Raw genomic sequence first — 24,096 nt, 5'->3', positions numbered from 1 at the left:
AAACACACTGCTTGCTTTAGATACATGTGTAATTTCTAACCATAGCAATATTTAACCATATTTGTGAGAAATATATTGCATATAATTACAATAGTGATGAGCAGCTACTTCTGTGTGGACAGACATATTTGTATGTCATACATACCCTACGGAATTGGTTTATTTTCACTGCAATATGCCATTCTTAAACAAGCTTCATAATTTCACAATTTCAGTATTACAATATGTATTAATATAGAGCTGAGATTGCAGATTTAGTGAAATGCAGTTCATTATCATTTGTATTGCTTAACTGCAATAGCATTAATTATCCCTCAAGATCATCTCTATGACTTGTATTACCTTTTGAAATGAAGGCTCTCCTGTAGAGTGAAGGACTAAGAAATTAATGTATTTTAGGTGGATAGCAGTTGCAGAGAGTTTGAATATTTTTTCCTTTTGTGAAAGAATCGTGAGCCGGAACTATGTTTTATAGCTATTATTAGACTGAGTGTTATTAGTCATGTCGGATCTCTTGAACCGGTAATATGCATGTTACTTTGAATACAGTGCTTTCACAAAACAGACTGAATTCTGTACAAGGAAACACAGGTAAACTTGGATTATATGAATTAATCTAAGGGGGTTTGGGTGAAGTCGTTTTTTCTCCATTTTATTGAGTGGATTCTCATCTATGACGTCTGAATGCTCTTTATTGTGTATGGAGGCCAATACTAATGGTGACAACAGCAACATAAACAATCAAACATTGGAAACAGCTTATCTTGGATGATGTTCTTTTATGGTGAGAAAGCTGAACTTGCAATTCTGAACAGAGATGGACACAGAGGATAGATGTCTACCAGGCACACACTGGGTCTATTGCTACAGAAAACAGCCCTTCAACAAACCTACAATCCTGACCTGAAAGATGCATCCAAGACCAGATCCTTAAATTGACTCAGAGATATAAAAACAGATGTGCTATAACCAGTTAGAGTATAGCCTTAGCGGCCACAAAAAGGTTTCCTTATAGAGACGAGGCCAGTACAATATAAACTTTGACACTTATTTTTTAAATTGTTTTAAAAAGTAAAAGTAGCAAATTATTGCTGAACTCGGTGTGTGCAAAATAGGACAAATCATATTCAGCTTAAAAAAGACAAAGAAAAATTGTGTTCTTGAGTGTTACATCTGTGTAGGATGCAGTCAAAACGTGCAAAAAAAAATATTTCAAAGGATAAATAATTTTTGCCAAAGCAGAAAAGTGTGTAGGTTTTCTGAAATAAATGTTTCCTAACAATGCCTACACACATCCCGAGGTAAATAAAGGTGTTACTTTGAATCAAGAGACTATTATTGAAGTAGCTTGATTGTCATTTACTGATCATACTTAGTTATCTGTAATTTAGATCAGGTTATTGATAAGCAACTGATGTAAAGGGGAAAATCTTTTGTGTAAACTCAAATTGCACTGATGCAAAAACAACAGATTCATGTAGTTGTTTTTTATTACCTGTCCTCCCGTTTTATTACAGTCTAGTTTTCAAAGTTTTTTGTTAACTACTCAAAATGAGCAGAGGCAATATCGTACTTTAAAAAATATCAAAAATAGCATGAACCGTACTCATTCTATGAAAGACTGATAATTAGACATTGATATACTACCATAATCATAATCCCTTATCTTTTGCTTAAATGTAAAGCTGTTATTTGGAGGAATCACACCAATATAAGTAAGACCTTTATGTACTCATTCAGGCATACTTTGCAGTATATTGATAAACTGTATATCAGTCTAATAAATGAGTATTACATCAGTGATATAATTGCAATGACCCTTCAGAAGTCCCTCATGCATATAAACTTAGAATGGACGTGAACAGGGTCAAAGGGTCTTCTATGTGATGTATAGTTTCCCTTTGAGTCTTCCATCAAAACATATTACCCACAAGAAAAAAAATACTTCAAAAATAAAATGAAACTAAAAACGAAATCCCAATTTCCTTTGAAAACCCTGCAGTTTTGATTCCCAACCACATGTATATCAAGACTGAAATTGGTATCATATGAGCTATGTTACATTCGGTAAACAAAAAAAAGGAAATATGAATTAACCGTGTCCTTTCTCCAACGTTACAGAAAAGTTTCGTGGTCTCTGTCGGGGGAAGGATAATGTTCACTCAGGTCCGTGTCCCTGGCCTCAGGTAATAAAGCTTGAAAAAGCTCACTAGTGGCCCTCGTCACACTGTCATAAGATGGCGGTGAGGAGGTGGAGGACAGCGTCTCTATCAGCTCCATCTCAGGTCCATAGTTCTCCTGCATCATGCAGGCTATAAGTCCCTCTTTCTCGGGGGCACTGCTGTCCTCTTTGGACGCATCTTCTGTCGTTGTTGTTGTTGTTGTGTTGATCTGGCGGTACAGGAAGGAGGCGTGCTTCAGCTGCCTCCGCACCAGGTGCCGTCTGTAGGCCCTTTGGATGATGCCGGCGGAAACGTCTTCCTGCTTGCGTCGCAGCGTGGTGGTGATGGGCTCGTAGGAGATCTTTGACGGGTTCGCCATCATGAACTTCTCCTCCATCTGCTGCTTCAGGGCATCCATTTCGCCGGACTCGCCCAGCACTCGCTTGGTGAAGGCGAACAGGATGTCCAGGCAGTGGATCTTGTCGCCGCTCACCATGGGCAGGTCCATCGAGATGAGCTTGATTTTGTTGGGCTTGGCGATGCACAGCGGCTCCGACAGCGTGTGCGCAAAGTCGGAGAGCTTGGAGTACTCGATGAACTGCGTGGCCTCGGGGTCGAACTTCTCCCACACCTCGTAGAACATCTCAAAGTCGTCCTCGCTCAGAGGCTCTGTGCTTTCCTCGGTAGCTACGCTAAAGTTTTCGAGGATTATGGCTATGTACATGTTGACCACGATGAGGAAAGAGATGATGATGTAGGTGACGAAGAAGGTGATTCCCACCGAGGGATTGCCACAGTTGCCCCGAGCGTTGGTGCCTGTGTGCGGAATGTTGGGGTTGCACTCCTCTGGTGAGTTGTTCAGGATGGGGTTGAGCAGGCTGTCCCAGCCGGCCGATGTTGTGATCTGGAACAGGCAGATCATGCTGTTTCCAAACGTCTCGAAGTTGAACATGTCGTCAATGCCGCCCTGCTTCTTCACATAGGCAAAGTTGGCCATGCCAAATATGGCATAGATGAACATGACCAGGAAGAGGAGGAGCCCAATGTTGAACAATGCTGGTAGGGACATCATTAAGGCAAAGAGTAAAGTCCTTATTCCTTTAGCTCCTCGAATCAGTCGTAGGACTCGTCCAATCCTGGCTAATCTGATGACTCGGAAGAGAGTCGGCGAAACAAAGTATTTCTCGATTATGTCGGCAAGAACAATACCTACACAAGGAAGTGAAAACACAGAACATATAATTAAAATATGTAATCTTTGCAGTGCTAAAAAAATCCTACCTCCACTTATAATCATGTATCTAGATCTGTACTTGTATGGGCTTTCGGGGCTTCCCTTCGCACACTTTTACTTTCCATGAATCCCACAGCAAAATGCAGATTTATCATCAAGTCTAAGCCCCCGCCACAGGCGTCCTGCCCTTTCTGTGAATATAAATGATCGTATTGTGTGAAAGGAAAAGTAGATCATGTAAAAGTCCTACAAGATCAAAGCAGAAGTCCATACTAGACTAATTTATCCTCACTCTTTTACTTGCACAGTCACCACATGACAACAGTGGGTATAAAACATCCCCCTGATGATTCCATATTGGTCCTTATTGTACAGCCATACAGTAATGAAGGTATGTGTTGGTTTCCTTTAAGAGCCCAAGCCTTCTGTCACAAAGCTTAATCCGCATGTGAAAACTGTGCTTGATGTTATTAGTATCAAAATAAGGTTACAGGGAGCTGATACCTGAAATGAAGGGCAAATATAGCTGAAACAATTGATTACCTATTACGACTAACAAGAACAAGTTCTTATGTTGGCCAAATGCAAATACATTACAATCACAGTTAGAGGCTGAATAATATTTTAGTATATATGAGCACATAAAATGTGTGAAACAAGTGTGTGAAATTGTGAATATGTTGTCTGTACAAGTGTGTGGGTGCACATTCCGTTTCAAAAGCAGCAGAGCCAAACATTCACGTCAGCTTTACCTACTCTCTGACCCTGATTGGTGCACCTCGTCCCATAAACTAAGAGGATTTTGACCCACCTGGTCTGAAACATGACTTATGAATGGAAGAGGGGGTCTAGAGTCACCTCCCTGAACCGTACATCAACCCCTCTGGAAGCCATCCGTCAACCTTCCAGCCCCCCAAAGCTCAAAAATTGTCAGCTGATTCGAACCTCAATCACTACCCAATCACCCAGGCTGACAGACCTGATTGCTTCAATTACCTTCACCTTAACTGAGGCATCCTTGGTCAGGGAAGGCTACTCCATCTGTGCAGTAACCCCTGGACCAGCTCCATTCTCTGATCAGGGCCAAAAGGAACATATATGTTCCAAAGAGCAACAAAGTGGGTAGAGCCCATGTATGCATGGGGGAAGCCAGTCTGACTAGATAAGGGTATGGAGACCTTGATAATTCATGTCAAGGGTATGTGGACTTAGCACTAAAGCAGTAACAACATAAGAAGACTAAGATGAATGGGTGATGATACTAGCATTTGAACACTGTCAGCATTCACTTGTGTCAGTATCCTACAGGCTTTATCTATTTAATAACAATATTAAGTAGCTTTTGAGTGCTCCTTTGACATAGAAATGACATGCTGTATTGACACATTTTTACTGTAAACATTTGTCCAGTATATCATGCTATATACGGAGCGACACACACTCACCCACAATGGAGAGGATGACCACAACAAAGTCAAAGATGTTCCAGCCAATTTTGAAGAAGTAGCAACGGAGGGCGATGATTTTGATGATGCACTCTGCAGAAAATATCAGAATGAAGGCTAGATTGACCTTATAAAGGTTTTTATCCATACTAGGTGACTGTTCATCGGTCTCCACCATCATGGTCAGCATGTTTAGGATGATGAGCACCATGATTATGATATCAAAGGCTTGTCTTGACACCAGGTCAAAGAAGAAACGTTGCACTGCGTTCTGTGGAAAAATTGGGGAGAAATACATTTATCTTGGCAAACCTGGCAAAATTCACATTATAATACAGGAAAGTGGTAAACAAGGGCACAGTTGTCAAAAGATTTTTAGTTTTTTCAGAAGTCAAATTTAGGTTTTGAAAATGAGCATGGCCAAAATATAACAAATGATCAAGTAACATCAGGTCAATGCACAAAGAAAAACCTTGACTAAATATAAAATACACAAAGAAAAAATTTGACAAAATAAAAAAAAAAATAGGTATATTTCCTGATGTTTTGACAACAAATTGATGCTAATAATCCAATAGATAGAGATTGGTGCAGTTCCTTAAAGACTCGAAATCTAAGAGCAGGTATTAATCTGAATGAAGTCTTGTGCAGATGCTCACCTCGGGCCGTGGGATTGGCTTTTGGGGCTTTTTGGACCCAAGTTTCTTCATGGCATTGTAGTATTTCTTCTGTTCCTCGGTCATGAAGATGTCCTCCCCACCTAAGTATAAAAGCACAATCTTCACTGTTATTTTTTCTCCTGTGCATTAAGAAGAATATCTCCATAGATCATTCAGTAAGCATCTCAGTCTCTTGATACTTATCTTTCGTTTCTGTTGGTTGAAATTGTCAATTATGACACCGATGAAGAGGTTCAGTGTGAAGAATGACCCAAATATGATGAATATCACAAAGTACAGGTACATGTACAAGTTGGTCTCTTTAATAGGCTGCTCCTCCACCTGAATCAGTGAAAGGTAAGAGATAAGAAAAATGCCATCAGTAAATAAACATATAAAAATAAACAATGGACTGAAATATTGAAGCCAAAGACTTTATACTAACTGCACGTGAGTCCACCGCTGCATACATGATGTCCATCCAACCTTTGAAAGTGGCCTGAGAATAAAGAATTCTGTGTGATTTTTTTGGTACAGATAATATGTAATATCACATATTTATTTAAATCCATCCAAATTATTATTGCTTGTTAAGTTTAATGAGAGGATGGGTAAGAAAATGGTGGTTAAGACTTAATTTGATTTTTCAAATAAACCATTTTATTATTGTAACAAGTTTTCTTCATAAATGTAAGGAATAGTTACATGAATTTGTATACATCAATTCTCCTATAATATGGTACACATCTTACAAAGATAAGAGGCAAAAGCAGGAGGGAAAGGGGACAAATATGGTCTGTCTTTTTATGATGGGCTATTTTTATAGCAGAAAGAGAAAAACTGAATGGAACATGGGGAGTCCTACTTCAAAACAAGTCAGTGCTTATCAGCAAGAAATCACTAATGTCAGGCTTTTCACCTTAGTTACCGGTAATTGCAGCCTTTTGTGAATGGCTGAGGGCTGACTTCTAGATGCAAATGAGAGGTTGGTATTGAGTGAAGTCAGAAGAAGGTGATGGAAAGAGCTAAGTGACTTGTTGCTAGGCGACTGCACCAACTAAGTTAAAGTGAAGAATGACATGTGTGCACTCTCGCTCAGTACAAAACTCAGTATAATAGTCCCAGTGACTGCTAAAAATAAGTTCCGCCGACGTGATTGATTTAGTTGTTCTTGGGGAGTCAAGGTGGGCAGCAACAGGAAAAAACTAAAGAAGAGGGAAATGGAAAGTTTCAAGCCGAGAGGGAGTGGGAGGGCATCACACTCACCACTTGAAGTAGCGCAAGATAACCGGCGCCGACATTATCAAAGTTGACTTTCACTTTGGTCCAGTAATACTGTGTGTCGTTCATGCCCAGGCACTGGGTCCTGTTGTTGATCTCCGTCACGTTGTAGATGTAGCCCGTGCGGTTGACGCAGCGTCCGTATTTGCCCGCAAACAGGTTGACCCCCATGATGCTGAAGATGAGCCAGAAGATGAGGCAGACGAGCAGCACGTTCATGATGGACGGAATTGCCCCAATCAGAGCGTTCACCACCACCTGGTTGCCACGGACACAGAGAACCACCCGTCAGCATAAGGACACTCCTCACTAGTAGGATCAATTTCCTCATGCTACTTAAATGTCAAAATTAGCAAGAAAACATTTAACTGGCAATATGTTGTTATATGACTAATACTTATACAGTTGAAATAGGCTTATTAGGGAGATTTTTTTAAACATTTATTTAGTGAGGTTTTCCCTTCAGGAAAAATACTTTTGTGGTTGATGTTGATCATGTTACAAACAATATTCATTCAAAGCACACTTATTTTATTAAAATAGCAAAAAAGGCATAGTTGTATTGTTTTTATTTTTTATCTGTAACAAACTGCCATTGAAGATGACAACCTCTACGCATCTGTCTTATTAAAAGCAAGTTGGTATGTTGCTTCAGATCCCATTCAGCCAGAAATTCAACTTTCCAGGAGAGTCTGTATTTCTGATAATCCTCATAGAACTAAATTGCATTTAAGTAGAAGTTGAAACCCTAAGGGTTTAACAAAGTGCTGAGATGGACTTGTGTATTAGTTGATTTAATGGAGCTTGGAGATATCCATGAGGCTCATCAGACGGAAGTGGCTGTCAGACAGAAATCTGCTACATAGTCGCCGACCCAAAAATGACACAGCACTTTCGCAGTCGTGTGAGCACACTGTGTGTGGTGGACAGCGGAGACGGACGCTCTTAAGGCGGCGTGACGTATAATCGCATTTTCCAGATTTATGCGCCACAGAGGGGGAAGTCTGTGCACCTCAGCCTCAATTTTACAGACCATGCAAATCTAATGGGGGAATTTAGCTCCGCTCTTTTGGCTGCTGGGGATATGGCTGACAGATTACAGGGGGGGATTTTTTTAAAGATTTTTTTTCTTAAACAAGCCATTTAATTTAAGTGCTTTTATTGTCCAGCATTTGGAAGAAAATGTCTTTGTCATGACAGTAAGATGTGGTTCTGATGATGAAACACTGGTTGAAGGTAAATAGGAAAACCACGTAAGGAAGATAAAAGTGAGAACACTGACCACAAACGTATCTATGTACAAATGTATGAATGTACAAATGTATCAAGTCATCGCATTGTCTAATAATAGTTACATTTGTGCAGTACAAAATATTTTAATACTGAAAGAAAAAGTATCAGGTGTTTGCTTTAGTTGAATTGAAAAATGTAGAATACAAAACATGACATACAAAATATTTACTGAGCATGCAGTGTATATTACCTATAATACTGCTAATCACACAGATAACATTCCTTACTGTAATAACATCTATACAGATTGAAAGACACAGTTCCTTTGGTGCTTTAACTGCTAGAGAATGTGAAATATAATACTGCCAGTATCTACGCTCAAAGCACTTCCCAGAATGTAGAATATGTTGTATGTCCAATCAAGCCTTGGTGTGGATTAAACGGATCAAACTTCATTAAATTATAACAGGACAGAGAGAATGTCACAATGTGGAGAGAAGCTTTGTGAGACACACATGGCTTTTGTATGCTTATCTTGTTGCCATCAGATCCAAAAGAATGTTTGGCTGAGGATTAGTGAGAGAATTAGCAAATGAATTAAGTGCTGAGCCCACCATGATACTCAAAATCTGCATGTTCCAATCACTGAGAGACTGGCGCCAGAAATTTAAATCTGTTTTAAAAATGTAAAAGTTGAACTTGTTTAATGATTTTTTGCAAAGCACTGTAAGTAACACTAAACAGAGGTACAGATGAATGATGAGTTGAAGAATAAATAGCAGAGCAGAGGAGAGGAGAGAATGATAGAGAGCCACTGAGAGAGAGAAAGTCTTACCCTCATGCCTTCAAATCTGGACAGTGCTCTCAGTGGTCTGAGAGCCCTGAGGGTCCTAAGTGATTTGATGGCAGCAAAGTCAGAGTAGCCTAGAGCGCTGGCCGTGAGGCTTACTAAGGACACCTACAGGGACAAAAACAGGGGAGGGGGGGGGGGGGGGGGGGGGGGAGAAAATAGAAACTCAACATTAGGGGAACTTCCAAAAACCTATCAGGAGCAGGGTCCCTTCATTTCCTGTGAGGAGGGAAGAAATAAAAAGGTTGTTGATTAGAGCCGTGAGCGTCACCCGGCTCTCTCACAGTGTTGGTCACATGGCTGTGGAGGAGAGGAAAAGGGGGCATGAGTTTGCTGAGTTATGAGATCACAAAGGAATGTGAATTGATCATCCAGAGAATGATTTTTCCACACCTGTTGAAAGCAAAAATGAAGTTTAATGAGCCTAAATTTGGGGAAGGAAAATACAATTATTCAACTCGGTCTCAACCTGCTGAAGGATAGCTGAAGGTGATATTAAGTAGAGATACAACCTTTCCCACTCAATTGATGCCCGATGACGCTCATCGGTTTGGGGCCTTACCCTCATGCCAGCAAAACGGGCGACTGCTCTCAGCGGCCGCAGGGCCCGGAGCGTCCTGAGGACTCGCATGGCGCCCATTTGGTCATAACTGACTGCACTCGCCAAGAGACCAATCACTGAAATCTGTGTGGAGCAAATTATAATGATTTCAGTTATGCCAGTACTGATAAAGGTTTGCCCCCTTATTTCTACAGTTCTGTCATGAGAAGGAAGGAGCTCCTCTTTTTTGTAATTGCAACAAGCAGGATATTCACTGAGCAAATACTCTTTCACTGAGCTATGATGTAATTTAGTAAGCAGTATTGTTCTTGTATTTATTTCATTACAAATAAATCTGAGTAGCAAAACATAAACTAAAGTCTGCAGTTAGATAAATTAGGTACTTGAGTGGCACAGCAGAATGAGCGTGAGCCTTTATCACTCTTAAAAGCTTTGTGTTCAGATGCTTACAGGTTGGCTGGACTCACACAAATCGATTTTACATTATTTTTAGGCAGGAACAAGCACCACACATGAAACCTGCAAACCCGTGCATGATGAGTGGGCGTTGAGGCAAGGAGGCTAAAACCCATTGGTGCTAACATGTCTCTTAAGGCATCAGAGAGTTTTAATTACTGAATTACACTCAATTACTCTTACCCATTTAAACCTCTCTCTCAGAGTGGGCCTCCGACTCCACTTTAACCTTGATTTTGAGAGCCACAGTCACACACACACTGGGCCAGAACCCACATGTGCTCCAGCTAGCAGGCTAAGACCCATTGGTCCTAGCATCTTACACTAAATTAATAGTTCAGAAAATGGTGAGGGGATCAAACACAAATAGGACAGTGATGTGAACAATAAATTGTATCTTATAACACAAAACCTACTTCATAAAAGGTAAAAAATCTGATCTTCAAGATATACAGTACATTCCAATTTTTCAAGCAAACTCAACCAGTTTGATTAGTTGATGCCTGTATAACCACTCCTTTCCAACCTGGTTCATTTCCTCCTATGTCAATGCATAGGAGCAGACAAACTTGTTCAAAGATTAAGCTGACAGAATAAGCTTCACCCAGCTTTACCTTAACAGCTATGGGATAAGTCTGCGTTCTGTGGTTATGAAATCATTTCAGCATACAATGTTCTCCCATAAAAACACACACCATCCCCTCATGTGTAAATGCAGAACCAACAGGACAGCAATAATGCAATCAACCTCACACTAGTGTAATTGGCCACATCACCAAAAAAAACCTCTATTACACAAGATATATTTGTGAGAAGGTTTACTTTACCACAATACATTTACTGACATGTACACAACAAAACCGATTATCTTTATGACTCTGTATACCTATATACTGTATAAGTGCACTCTAACAAGATTAACTTATTAAGGGTATAGTATTTTTCCTCAATCAAGGCACTGGGTTATGTGTTGTCATATGAATATATGTTCTCTGAGCAAAACAGATTCTTCATGAACAATACAACATCGTTGTCTTCTCAAAACCAAAGAAAGTGACTGTGACAATCCTCTAGTGTCTCTGAACCTCTGCGTGTACATATACCTCTATGTAAACGTACAGTAAGTGTTAACTACAACTTCACCTTAAATAATTACAGTGCAGATGTGCAACTCTTCTTTGTGCTAAAATCACGTATTGCTTGTCTTGGATGAAGCTGTTTGTTTTTCTATGTTTAAGTTTCCATGGGTTTTTAATTACCATCTTAATGTGTATTAGTGCAAACTGGGAAGGCAGGGACACAAGCTCAGGCAGGGACACAAGCTCAGGCAGGGACACAAGCTCAGTCTGTCCACACGGGAAACCCAAGGGCAGCCCAAAACACTCACGACTGATTAATCATTCTGACCATGACAATCAGACCACACTGTGATAAAGGCATAGGAGATAAAACCGCTTATCATCCTCCTTTGGGAATGTGGTACGAAGGGACTAATAAACCTTTCTACTGTACCCATTAAGTTTTTTCACAACACTTAACCAAAGATGTTTAGAAGTTTTCAGCTTGTACAAGCCCACATACTTCCCATCACTTCTCTTCAACTTCCATCAACACTGTCCACCATAGAGGATGCTATGGTAAGCTAACCCCAGAGGGGGTTTTACCTTAAGAGCAAGCTGATCCTGGATCAGATGTTTGGTATATTTCAGCACTAACCTACATTTCCGTTCTGTGAACAGCTTGCCCTCTGCACTGACGGTGCCACAAAATAAAGGGAGATGTTTGAAAGGCAGGGCCAATGACAGCGATGTGTCTGTTTGCATCTGTTCTGCTAGCCCCATAACTGTCCTGCGTGATGTCTGTAGCATGCATCTGTTCTGCTAGCCCCATAACTGTCCTGCGTGATGTCTGTAGCATACATCTGTTCTGCTAGCCCCATAACTGTCCTGCGTGATGTCTGTAGCATACATCTGTTCTGCTAGCCCCATAACTGTCCTGCGTGATGTCTGTAGCATACATCTGTTCTGCTAGCCCCATAACTGTCCTGCGTGATGTCTGTAGCATACATCTGTTCTGCTAGCCCCATAACTGTCCTGCGTGATGTCTGTAGCATACATCTGTTCTCACACACACTGATTGCTTTGTCTTCTGACCAAATCATTTCACCCCTCACAATATTGGTGATATAATGCATTAGACACTGTCAGGGACTTAGATCACATGTTTTCCCTCAAGACAATAGTATGGTTTGCAACAAAAAAGAAGGAAAAAAGAACATTGGTAAATTTGTGACATATTGCATAAAAGCCTTTTGGGTACTGCACAATATCTAGATTATAACACAGCACACAGAGAGCTACGTGCATATGCTGTACTGTCCCCCTTTGTCAACGTCCAAAGCATACAACACAAAGCAAACACAAATAATGCACCACATTAAAGGACATTTTCTTAGTATTGTAAAAGCTTTACAGTGTTCTATTCAGGAATGACTATCAACAATACTATTCAAATCCCATCTCAAAAAAGGGGAATAGACAGACAACATACTTACATCCACAATGAGGAAATCCAACCAACACCAGTAGTTTGTGAAGTATTTCTTAAAGCCATAAGCAGTCCACTTCAGGAGCATTTCCAAGATGAAGATGTATGTGAAAATCTTGTCGGCATACTCAAGAATAACTTTGATCACTTTTCTTTGTTCTATGTAAATGTCTTCAAATGCCTAGAAAACAAAATAAAACCGAGTCAGAAACGTATGTACTTATGTTGAATTATAATAATAATAATAATAATAATAATAATAATAATAATAATAATACATGACATTTATACAGCGCTTTTCACAGTTCTCAAAGACGCTTAAATGATATGTGCCACTTATATGTATAAAATTATGTGTGTGCACTATAGAGATGATACCATAATTACATGTCATTTTCATAGAATTTCGAAAAACAACACACTGAATGTCACTTTGGGTCAAATCGTTATTTTATCCTCTACCTCAAGTTATTTATTAATAATCACATTGCAACCGAAACCATGTTGTTAAGAACTAGAGTATAAGATTCGGCTCTTTCTGTGCTGTATCACATTTGGACTACCTCTTCCTGTGGCATAAATGTCACACCAAACCCTCCCAGGGCTTACAGTCAAATGAGCTGTGGAAGCCATTTGGTATGCTGCCCTCTGTAGTGGAGCTCAGGGGTATGACAGGACGTGGGGGCTCTTGACCACACCACGCTCCAAACCCTAACTCACACCACGCCCCAAACCCTAACTCACACCACGCCCCAAACCCTAACTCACACCACGCTCCAAACCCTAACTCACACCACGCCCCAAACTCAGTGCCAAATAGCTGCAATCAGCAATGAGGGGGCGAAGCAAGCCATCAGGGCAGAGTTGCCATGGAAACATCATGTCATTACATCAGGGACATGGTTATTTGCACTCACAGCAAGTTTCAATGTCAACTGACCAAAGATTGAGTTCACTTCCTGGTGGCTTTGGTGAATGTGATACGCTGTCCTTGGGGATATCACCAGACATAACAACCACTTTTATTTTACGCGCATAAACAAACCTCCAACTCTGACCCATTGGTGGCGCTACAATGCTCAAGGTGCAGATATGAGACACAATATGTGCCTGCGCAGCTTCACTGCTTGTCCCCCAATTACTATCGTAGCTGCAAGGGTTTGACCAGCTGTTGACCTGGCTCTTCAGGCGCGGCAGTGGTGGCACAGGGCACCCTGTGTGCAGATGCCTAGGAGCGCTCTAGGTTGTTAACCCATGGTGAGCACCTTCTTGTCGTCCTTGACCTCACACTTTTGCCAGGCTGGCAAATTTCAGTTTTTGTTGGTTTGTTTGTTTTTCAGTAAGCCAGATCAGCCTTATGTTGTAAAGAGCACTCGTTTGAAGAGATGTGTTGGTAAATGCCACCAAATGTCATCATGGATACAGCAAGCCCACCACACTGCATCCCAGACAAACTAGTGGCGATGACCTTTGTTTCTCCGAACAAAAGGGCTGTCATGTATTCCTGTGAGGACTGGGTGATGCCAGGCAGAAGCAAAGACTCATGAAGTTTGACAGCTCAACCTTAAGTTTAGTATGTCATCTTTTGGGGGGAAAAGGAATGCTTCCTATTTCTTATTTCTATGTTGTGATCATAGCGCTAGGCGATGATCAAGATTCCATTTGCTATTTTAAAATGTCCACAAAATATCGATATCCTAGCAGCAAATATTTTCCCAATCTATGAAGTGTTAAAGGATTTGTAATCAAGAAGGTCTATCACAGCGGCCTTTCTCACTCCATCCCTAACAGCCCTTGGCATCTGCTCCATCCGATTATTGTCTTGTGAACACTGTGCTTTTGCTCCTGTGAGACAGCTCTCCCACAGAGTGCCCTGGTGATAGGAGTTAACCCATCAGCAGGAGGCCCAGCACCCCCAGCCCCAGCCAAGGGAGAATCATGCTGCTTTATGCCAGTGACAGCTGATCTGGGTCCTGATTCCGTACTCCTGGTGAAAATATGCAAGACCAGCTAAAGAGGAGTTGACTTACTTGCAGAAACCCTCTGCCTACACCCTCCATCCCCACCACACTGTCATGCATTAATTCTACCCTGCTCATGATACATCTACATGCTCTGCGCTAACCTATTTACCGGTAACGTAAATAATGGCCACCATCGAAATAGGTTTCTGTTTCATTGCCCTACTTACCCCTTTCTTCTCCCTTATAATCTGCATACCCCCCCCCCCATTTTCTATCTCCACCTCTCTACTCAGCCAGCTCCAAGCAGGTGCCCCCCCACCCCCCACCCCACCCCACCCCCTTATGAGCCAAGGTTCTGCTGATCTGTTTCTTTCACAGAGTTTTTCCTTGCCCCTATTGCCTTTGTGCTTGCTCCAGGGGGGTTTTAAGGCCTGGGCTCTGTAAAGCGCCTTATTGTTTTGGTGCTATATAAATAAAATTGAAATTAAAAATTGCATTCCAGGAGTCCACAGCACTGTTTATGACATTGTCGGTATAGGCACCAAGGTAGGAGGGGGCTTGGATAATTTACTTTGGCAAAGAGAATCGATATCACTTCCTCAGCAGTTCATTTTCAGTATGTCTTTGAGTCCATGCCTATAACAAGGAGGATTGGAGGCTCCTGTGGTCCAGTTAAAGATACTCACCAGAGCACCACTGCTCAGCAGGATCATGAAGATGATGAAGGACTCAAACCAGCTGTGCTCCACAATCTGAAAGCAGGTCTTCCGCAGCGTCCACCACACCTGACCAAGCCCCTCTGTTGTGTTGACGTCACAGCATTGGAAGTGACGAACACACACTAGTGAAGGAAAAGGCAAAGAATTACACGGGATCCAAACAGAAAACAGCTTCTCTTTGCTTTGGAGGTGATGTGATAACAACACAACAGTGCTCTCCTTCCCCCCTTCTTTCCCCCTTCCTTAACTGAAATGTTGCACCTTACGCTGCTATGATTCAGCCTGGCGAAAAGCCCATGTTTGATTACTCTTATTCTAGTGGGTATAATAAAGCATGATCCTTTCCCAGCTCCATCACACTGTATCAGTGACGGTTAATTGTTCTAAGACAGTACCCCTCAGAACAAAGGGCTGCTGAGACCAAATCCCATTTGAGCCGCCCCCAGTCGTCAAAGCGTCTCCATTACAGGCAACGGAGCCAGCCCTGTCCAAATTAAGTTATTGCCTGTAAATGTAATAATGGCATTATGGTAACAGGGCACACGAAACTCAATTTATAACGACACCCCGGCTCTTTCTCCAAAGCCAGGAATGTGTTAGCATCTAGGCCTCTCAACTTGTCAGCCAATTAACGGCTATCCATCAGAAATCAAAAGCCATCGATGAGCATGACAAAGTAGGCAAGATATGGCGGAACCCAGAAGCACAAAGGAAATGGGTGAGCTCTTCTGCACTCTTGGCCAGCAGTAATTTACCACTTAGATGTGTTTAGCTTAGAACATACAATGCCCCTAGACTCACTCACAGAGCATAGCTATTACTGTTGTCTGCTCCACTTCTCGCAAACAATTGATCGACAAGGCTGATAAACTGCTTTCCAGCAGAACTGTAGCAAGATATTCATCCAGTCATGATGTGGGATGTCTTGCTTTTAAGGGGAGCCAATGGTGCTTCAGTGTAACTTCATTGCATTGCAGCCTGCTCAGAATAAAGCCTTCTTTTCAGAGTGAATGTTCTGTTTTGTTAGGTGTCCACTGTCCAATTGTTTTCACACGTGAAACAGAATGGCTGGCTTTTCTTTAAAAGAACAGACTGTATGCAAGCCCAGGACGGCACTCTCCATATTGCATAATATCCCTCCTCCCCCTTGACAGATGTTGGTCATTTCATCGTTTCTTTCACTCTTTATTCTAAAACAACTCTTCACTTAGCAGTGTAATTATATGCCTGAAACAGTGCATGTTCTCATTAATTAGCAAAGGGTCATGCCCTTCTCTCTGCACCAGTTATTTTTCTCTGCTTGTGTTCTTGTTAACACGGTTCCACAACCCCTAGACTGGAGTATATTCCAGATGTACTATGAGCTTTTTCCCCCTCTCCTCCCCATTCTATCACTTCTCTGCTGTTATCGCTGAGAGTCAAATATATCATGACTGCATCATTAGAGAGCCAGTGCCCTGTTACCCACAGTGGACACACAGCATGTCTAAGAGATTTCCATACATTATACACATTTGAAGATATTTATTTTGACGTGTATGTACTGAGGTGTGGGTAAAGAGTGTCTGTGACGGTGTTTGACTATCCGTTCTGGGTTCTATCCACATGAGCAGGAATCTTTACAAAGAACACACTTTTTCTCACACATTTCCCTTAAATCCATTTCCTCTCTGGCTGAGTTGAAACATGAGTTGACACTCTGACTCACATCCCCGTAATGCATCGCCACGGCTTTAGACACAGCTGGCCCACGGGGGCTGACCAGCTAAGGCTAGGGCTGAGTGCAGCGTTATCCATCCCTGATATCTTCCAGGAAAGACAGGCTTGCTTTGGCAGAGCCCAGTTTTATAGCAGCTAACAGATAGACGGTCTCTGTATCATATGATGGACGAATGATGTTTGCTTCTTGTTTTCCTGAGATGAGCCTAATATAATAGGATCTAATCTGCAGTGCCATTGGTGTCTGAAACCTGACACAGGATTTTTCTTTAAGTGAGGCACAGCCGTTTTTAAAGTGGCTGAAGTATTACTATTACAACTAGGCATTATTTAAACCAAAATTAAATAAGAAAAGGCTTGAAAACAAATGAAAAACAGTGTATTTCCGTTTAAAAAAAGTGCAAGCATTTCATAGGGCACCAGGATTTTCATAATTGTGTTGAATGTGTGCATACAATTGGTAAATCCTTTACAGTAAACGGGCCTGTCAATTTCCATATGAAACTAGATTATCACATCCTGTTTTAATGGCGGTCTTTGATTGGGTCAGCATGTTTGTGTACCTCCACTTCGATTGGAGGGTCGATTAGTTCTACAAAATTGAATATAGAGAGTAAGTCATCATCACATTAACAAGGCCCATTTCATCCCTGACATGCTTTTTCAAATGTTTGCTGACACAGGACATTCAATTTAATGCCCCATTGCCCTTTCAAATGTCAGTTAATTGTTAAATGTTTTATATTAAATTGCCTTCCCTGGGAGTGGAAAGCAAAGAATAAGAGCAGGGTACTGAGGATTGGTATGTAAGCTCATAGATCCAAACATACTGAGGATGGTTATGTAAGCTCATAGATCCAAACAATTAGCTATAAAAGTGTGAGTTGTCTAAAGCAGTTCCTTCAATTCATCTCTCAATAACAGGACTTATAGCGTATTTAAATATAATATAAAAATATAAACTAGGAAGACATTTTCTTTTATAGTATAATGTTTCAGTCCGACTTTAAGACTATGAAAACGCTCTTTACCATTGGTAAAAAAAAAAATAAAAAAAATAATAATTAGTGTCCAATCTGTTCAGAATGTTAAAATAAAGGCCATTTGTGTCAATTTACCTTCTTAAATCATTTTGTAATTAAAATATAAAAACAACCTAAATAAACGTTCTCTTCCTAATGCTGTCTAACACTTACCATCGGGGAAGCAGTTGTCAGGGTCCATAGCCTCTTCGGCCATCTCAGAGTACTCATCCTCCTCTTCGCCTGGTTTCCTCAGGTCCACTGTGCTGCCCTCTGACAGACTGATGTCATCCTTCTGTAAAGTGTAAGGTGTACCAATACATTCAAACATTGGAAGTGAACCACCCTGTACCTCTAGGATGAAAATATCGCCCAACTGCCTCTTTTTACATCCTTGGTTGCTTTATTTGGACTCACACATGCATGATGAACTAAATCTGAATTTCATCTGAATGCTGCTTATACTGACCCTTGTGATTATATGCAAATATTCTGAATGTATACATATCCTGTAGGCACTAATGTACACATCTCTGTTTGTGAGTGAATCAAAAGCACTCGTGTCCACTGTGTCTGTGGGTCAATGGCAGTGTGAGCGCCAGTCTGGGTCGTAGGGACAGGGTGAGCCTGCCTGAGGACCTCCTGTTCCTTGTCCCTCACTGTGTCCACCACCCTTGACCCATGTGTGTGTGAGCGCCAGTCTGGGTCGTAGGGACAGGGTGAGCCTGCCTGAGGACCTCCTGTTCCTTGTCCCTCACTGTGTCCACCACCCTTGACCCATGTGAGTGAGCTGGGGCCTCACGGTGAAGGGCCTGGGTTGCTGAGATGCTGGCCCTTTCACTGTCATGTGGATACAGTGTCTCATGAAACATAATGCCCCCTTGGCTACTTAACTCACGCACGTACACAAACACAAACACAACCACTCACACGCAAACACAAACACATACACAACCACACACGAACACATACACATGCTCTAACGCCTGTAAGACCTTCGGAATGACAGATCCGTCCCCAGGCCGCAATGGCATGATAAAAAGCCAATGTCATGACAGCACTTTATAGTGACAAATGCCACAGACCTCACTGCCCTGGATAGACTTCCTACACCTCTCAGAAGGGTCAAATAAAAATTATGCTTATCTTAAGGATCTTTTACAGACACAGATTTACATTCATGAATTCACTTTTTTGTTATCAGTGTTGAAAAATGACCAAGAGTGTATTCAGATTTGGCAGAGAGTATGTGCAGATGGTTTGGCTGATAAAAGAATGGTGATTTCAGAGCTGATGTAAGTTGTTGTGACACAATGGTTGTGGCTGCTGTGGCTGCTGCTGTGCACATGGCTGCTGTGTCTCGGGTCTGCACACAGACAGGTAAATGTGGAGTGGCAATGACGGTCTACCATGAAGGAGCGACACAATTCATGCAAAGTATGACTCAATGGAACAGATTCAGAATAAGACCAGGAAGGGAGAGAGAAAGAACCTCTCCAATATCCAGTTTCTTTTTGACTTTTCTCTCATATACATGTGCTGCTGATTTCACATTGCCGATCATGGTGAGTAAATAGAAATAGAATAGAGTAAATATCAGGTCGGGCCAACAGGCTAATAGAGTTTTACAGGGTGCAGATTAGTTGACAGTAATTTTAATATTACTTATATTAATATATTATATAATATTAATATTCAAATTACAATAATAATGTATTATTTGGTAATGATAAGATGTCTAGGAAACTCATAATCGGTTCCAGATGCCTGCCGGTCCTGAGGCCATGATCTCCAAGAAGCTCCTAACCAAAATGAAATTACCCAATCCCAAGTGTTACCTCTCAATTTCCACCTATCTGAAATCCCAGCAACAGAATTGTGCCTGTCTGGTCTGTAAGGAGACCTGCTGTGTTCACTCAATACTGGCTGACTGTGGGCATGTGTTCTCTCCCTCTCACCCCCCAGGGCCGCCGTCCTTCAGCACGCTGCTGTGCGTTAACACCAGATCTCCCCTGCCCTCACCTGTCCGTCTGTACCACTGCCATCCTATACACACAATTAACAAGGACCCTCCACCACAACAACCTTTACTCCAGTTACATCCGCACATGGCACAGGCTTTGGGGGGGGGGGGGGGGGGGGGGGGTGGATCGTTTTTCAATCTCTCTTGCCAAACAGGAATGACAAACAAACAGCATTCATTATTGAACAATATATTACATAGATCTGTGCGAGATGAGAGGATGACACTTTAATAGGATTGAACGGGAGGTGTAGTATACCTAATATTGTCACAGGGTTCGTAAAAACTGTCAAGCATCCTTCACAAACATTCACAGACATCCCCTGGTTGAAGTTCACGTCGAGGCCCTTCAGCAGGGCGTCCTGGCCTGTATGTAAGGATTCTGACGGCCCATTAGCCTCTGTGAAGCCACGGCCATCTACACTCACCCCCTAACCCCCCCCTCCGTCCTGCGTTTTATGGCCCGTACTTGTTGGCAGGGCTAACATGTGAGGAATCCCTGCCTGAAGCCTGCTTGAGTTGCACATTCCGGGACCACTGACCACCACAAAAGGCCTATTAATAGCGCTCCCGTGGGTATGGTGGCGCAAAACGGCATTCGCCATCCAAACGCAATGAAATTGGAGCCCTTGAGCCACATGTATTGTTGGGCAGGCCACTGGGTAGGCCATCCGCCATGCTGGATTAGGAGTTGGGCTACATGCACTTAGCCTGGGATAGAGGAGGGGAGGTGGAGGGATCCGCGGAGGCTTTACTGGTCAACTGTGGAGGATTTTAAGAGTGAGCGGAGAACAAAAATGTCCTCAAATGATATAGGCTGAGGGTCATGAAAACATCTCTCTGCTTGTGTTATCCCTATCTTGACCGGGCAAAATGAGAAGTGCTGGAGGATGTCGAAGTAAATCTAATCAATGTTCTTATCTTCTGTCAATAGGTCATAATCAAATCACGCTGAAAAGCTATCCAGTTATTTATGGCCGTGGCAATGCCATATAATACGTTTGCTCAAAATAAAGTAGGCATGTTTCCAGTCAGTCCGTGTGCACTGTATGACACTAACTAGTTTACCATTTGTTTATTTAATGGTCTGAGCTCTTATCTCCTATGCTGCTCATACTGTTCATGGCGCCAAGCTCACCTGCATCACATTATGTTATTGTCCTCACTCTTGAACTTGGACTGTCTCTCTTTTGAAACACAGCCTGGCTGTCAACAGCCCACAAAGGTTAATGCTTTTTACAAATACTTGTAAAGTGATAAAATTAGAGGTGCGATTATGTTTATGTATAGTGTTCCTTATAGCAGTAAAGCCCTCAACACAGAAGATGAGATCAAATGAGTGCTGGAAGTATTACGCCACTGTTTTAAATTTCCATTTTCCAAAAAGAACGTTTATCTTCGTAACCCAACCTTATTTCCAGGTGATGCATCAGTGCTCAGTGACCCTTTAAAGACGCACTGATTCTGCTTGCGGGTGAGATGCCAGTGTTTGGGGCTTTGGGGCTGACTCTGCCCCTGACTTTGCCTGATGACTGGTCAGGAGGCAGATTGTGTGGAGGGCAAACGGAGCGTTTCCCTCCGCTGGATCTCACCTCGGGGCTCGTGTTAACGAGATAAGGCCAGCTGCTGTGTGACTCAACAGAGGTCTCTCTCTTAAACGATATGAATTTATTAGTACAGTCATTTGGTTCACAACTTCAACATACCCATGGGCTGTGTTTATTGTTCATCCTTCAAGTAGACCAGCAGTACTGCAGGCTATAATCCAAAAAGGGACATAGTCCCTTTGCTTGCCTGCAAATCGGTATATCATTGCACACTGTTGTGGCATTAAATTAACATTTTCATCTGGCAATTTAGTTGGGATTTTGATCCCATTGGACTGGTTAATGTATCTGATACATTTTGTTTTTTCCACACATTTACTGAGTATGTAATGTGCATTAAACTATATCCTCTTTTTTTTTTAGAAGCATGCGTTGTATAAAGTTGTATATGAAAACAAAACACAAAATGTAACAGATCCTTACACAAAAGGTAGAAAAACTTCCCCTTAAATAATCTTAATAATAAGTATTACCAGGGATCTGATCAAATGTATGTACTTATGTGTATATGTTTCTTTCTTTGAATAAAAGCCTCCGCTAAATAAATAAATGTAAAATGTAATGTTACTTTAACGAAAGCTATGAATGATGAAAATGTATTAAGGGAATATGACTGAGTGAAAATACTCCTAACTGCTGCCAGAAAGCTACAGTGTACGGAAAGAATAAAGAATCAAATCAATTCTTTCCTGTTCTTCATTGAATCTGTCAAAAAAAACAGTGTGCATGCACAGAGAAGTAATTGAATAGTTAACAAGACCAAAGAGCACCATTTCCCCCCTGATCGCTTGTTTCCGTGAATGCCTTCAGCTGTTCTGGGAGGACCTGCAGCAGCATGAGCGAGCGAGCGACTGACTGCTCTCGCCACGGTGAAGAACTCACTGACTGCTGGGTGATGACCCAGCTGCCTCCGAGGGGCCACTGGGAACCGGAAGCCCCAGGGCAGCGTTCGACGCAGACACATCCTCATCCCCATATGGTCCCCTTCTCTCTTTCAGCGACAGTAATGCAAACAAGGCGCCGTTCAATATCGCATTAGAGCGAGCGTGAGGGACTTCTATCACTCAATGCCGTGCACACTGTGCTCGGGGGGGACCAGCGGTGATTCATGGCTGTGCTCGCAACCTCCCCTCATTTGCGCTGGGGGTGACAGATCTGCATGCAAGTTGGGAAGTGACAGATCTGCATGTGACAAGACTAGGGGGACGGAGCAGAGTTATCCATAAAGCTTAAGGGTGGTTTCAATCATCCCCCATCCGCCCGTCTATAGACGCGCCACCATTAACATAAACATGCAAGCCAATCCTCCAGATCCAATCGCATATGAGCAGTGAAGAGTTTACTGGTGTTAAAAGTGCGGGGAGGGGGGGGATTCTCAGTGTCATGACAAACACGATTGTCAATATAATAGCAACCATATTTAATAGAGGCTTAATTCAGAGGGTACACATCGCGTCTGAGATATTAGCAGGTCCAGCGGTGGAGTTTGTGCCCAGGGGAGAATGCGAGCGGGAAAATCTCATCTGCATGAGTCCCTCCCTCCTCCCCCGCTCTGTTCGGCAGATTTAGTTCAGGTGCGATACAGCGAGCGCCACAGCTCCTTCCCCGGCGGCCATGCTTTGACATTAAGGTGTTGTGAAAAGGATAAGGCTGTCTGCTTCAGTGGGCACCAACTGAGCACAGGCCAAGCCCTCACACACACAAAAAAAAGCCTTCTCAAAAAACTGCTCCGACTCTCGGAAGTCAAGGCTATTTTAAGAGTCAGAAGTAGCCAAGCACTTATTAACTTTTGCCTCTTAATCTCAAGCAATGGCAAATTCTTCACTGGACATTAATATTCAGCAGTACGCCAGATTATAGATGGGTGCCAAAACAGCACTGTCTGGTTTTTCGTGTCCTGTCTAACTGACCCTGGGTTATACGGGGCCCATAGAGCGTGTGACATATGCTCGGTCTTGACATATGCCATGTGTTAAATAACACACTGCAAACTGCCGCCTGTGGTCGGAGATGCATACAGGAGGTGATGCAGTCAGTGGCTCTGTGTCCTGCTCTCGATCATGCCATTCTCCAGAGATAGGGAGGCGAGAGATAGGGGGGGAGAGAGAGAAAAGGTCTGGCGCTGGAAACAGATGTACAGCTGTTTAAATAGTTTGGATTTGCACGCTCACCCACGAGCTTCACAGGGATACCGAGGTGATACCACAGGAGGGGGACACAGGTACACAGAATGATGAAAGAACTGAGAGAGAGAGAGAGAGAGAGAACGGGAGAGGACAGGTGCAGCAGAAGACAAAAGAGAGGTAGCAAGAGCAGTGGGGGGGGGGGGGGGGTGAAGGAGGTAGGTAAAAAGGAGGAATGTGAGAGAAGAGGCTGACCAGGTGTATTGAATGATTACAAGGAGGGGAACAAATGTCATTCACAACACAAAACTCGACTTATCACAGGTGGGTACCAAAAGCATCCCATACTTAATCCACACTCCTTGAAAAATTAGCAGTAAGCCAACATTACACTTTGGTTATATACATAGATTATACCAAAGCAACATCACATGTGATACTTGATTGTAACTTTTGTAAGGACTGTGCTGACTACATATCTCAGTTGTGT

The 24,096-nt window shown here is 42.3% G+C and overlaps 1 protein-coding gene across 1 annotated transcript in view; it reads right to left on the bottom strand.

Moving 5' to 3' along the window:
• Nucleotides 1-2,115: 2,115 nt before the first annotated feature.
• Nucleotides 2,116-24,096, bottom strand: part of scn5lab (sodium channel, voltage gated, type V-like, alpha b) — a gene marked incomplete at both ends in the record, with an annotated part of 82,006 nt that continues 60,025 nt past the window's right edge. Inside the window, 10 exons of the mRNA XM_080855644.1 lie at nucleotides 2,116-3,371; nucleotides 4,842-5,112; nucleotides 5,501-5,601; nucleotides 5,701-5,842; nucleotides 5,946-5,999; nucleotides 6,767-7,039; nucleotides 8,850-8,972; nucleotides 12,437-12,610; nucleotides 15,080-15,234; nucleotides 18,028-18,148. Coding sequence (XP_080711770.1) covers nucleotides 2,116-3,371; nucleotides 4,842-5,112; nucleotides 5,501-5,601; nucleotides 5,701-5,842; nucleotides 5,946-5,999; nucleotides 6,767-7,039; nucleotides 8,850-8,972; nucleotides 12,437-12,610; nucleotides 15,080-15,234; nucleotides 18,028-18,148 — 2,670 coding nt within the window. The remainder of the gene's footprint in view (nucleotides 3,372-4,841; nucleotides 5,113-5,500; nucleotides 5,602-5,700; nucleotides 5,843-5,945; nucleotides 6,000-6,766; nucleotides 7,040-8,849; nucleotides 8,973-12,436; nucleotides 12,611-15,079; nucleotides 15,235-18,027; nucleotides 18,149-24,096) is intronic.

This window comes from Sprattus sprattus (genome assembly GCF_963457725.1).
Source record: "Sprattus sprattus genome assembly, chromosome: 17".
Classification (NCBI taxonomy): Eukaryota; Metazoa; Chordata; class Actinopteri; order Clupeiformes; family Clupeidae; genus Sprattus; species Sprattus sprattus.
The sequence above is the reverse complement of the archived record's forward strand: the minus strand, read 5'-3'. Positions and strand labels throughout refer to the sequence as shown.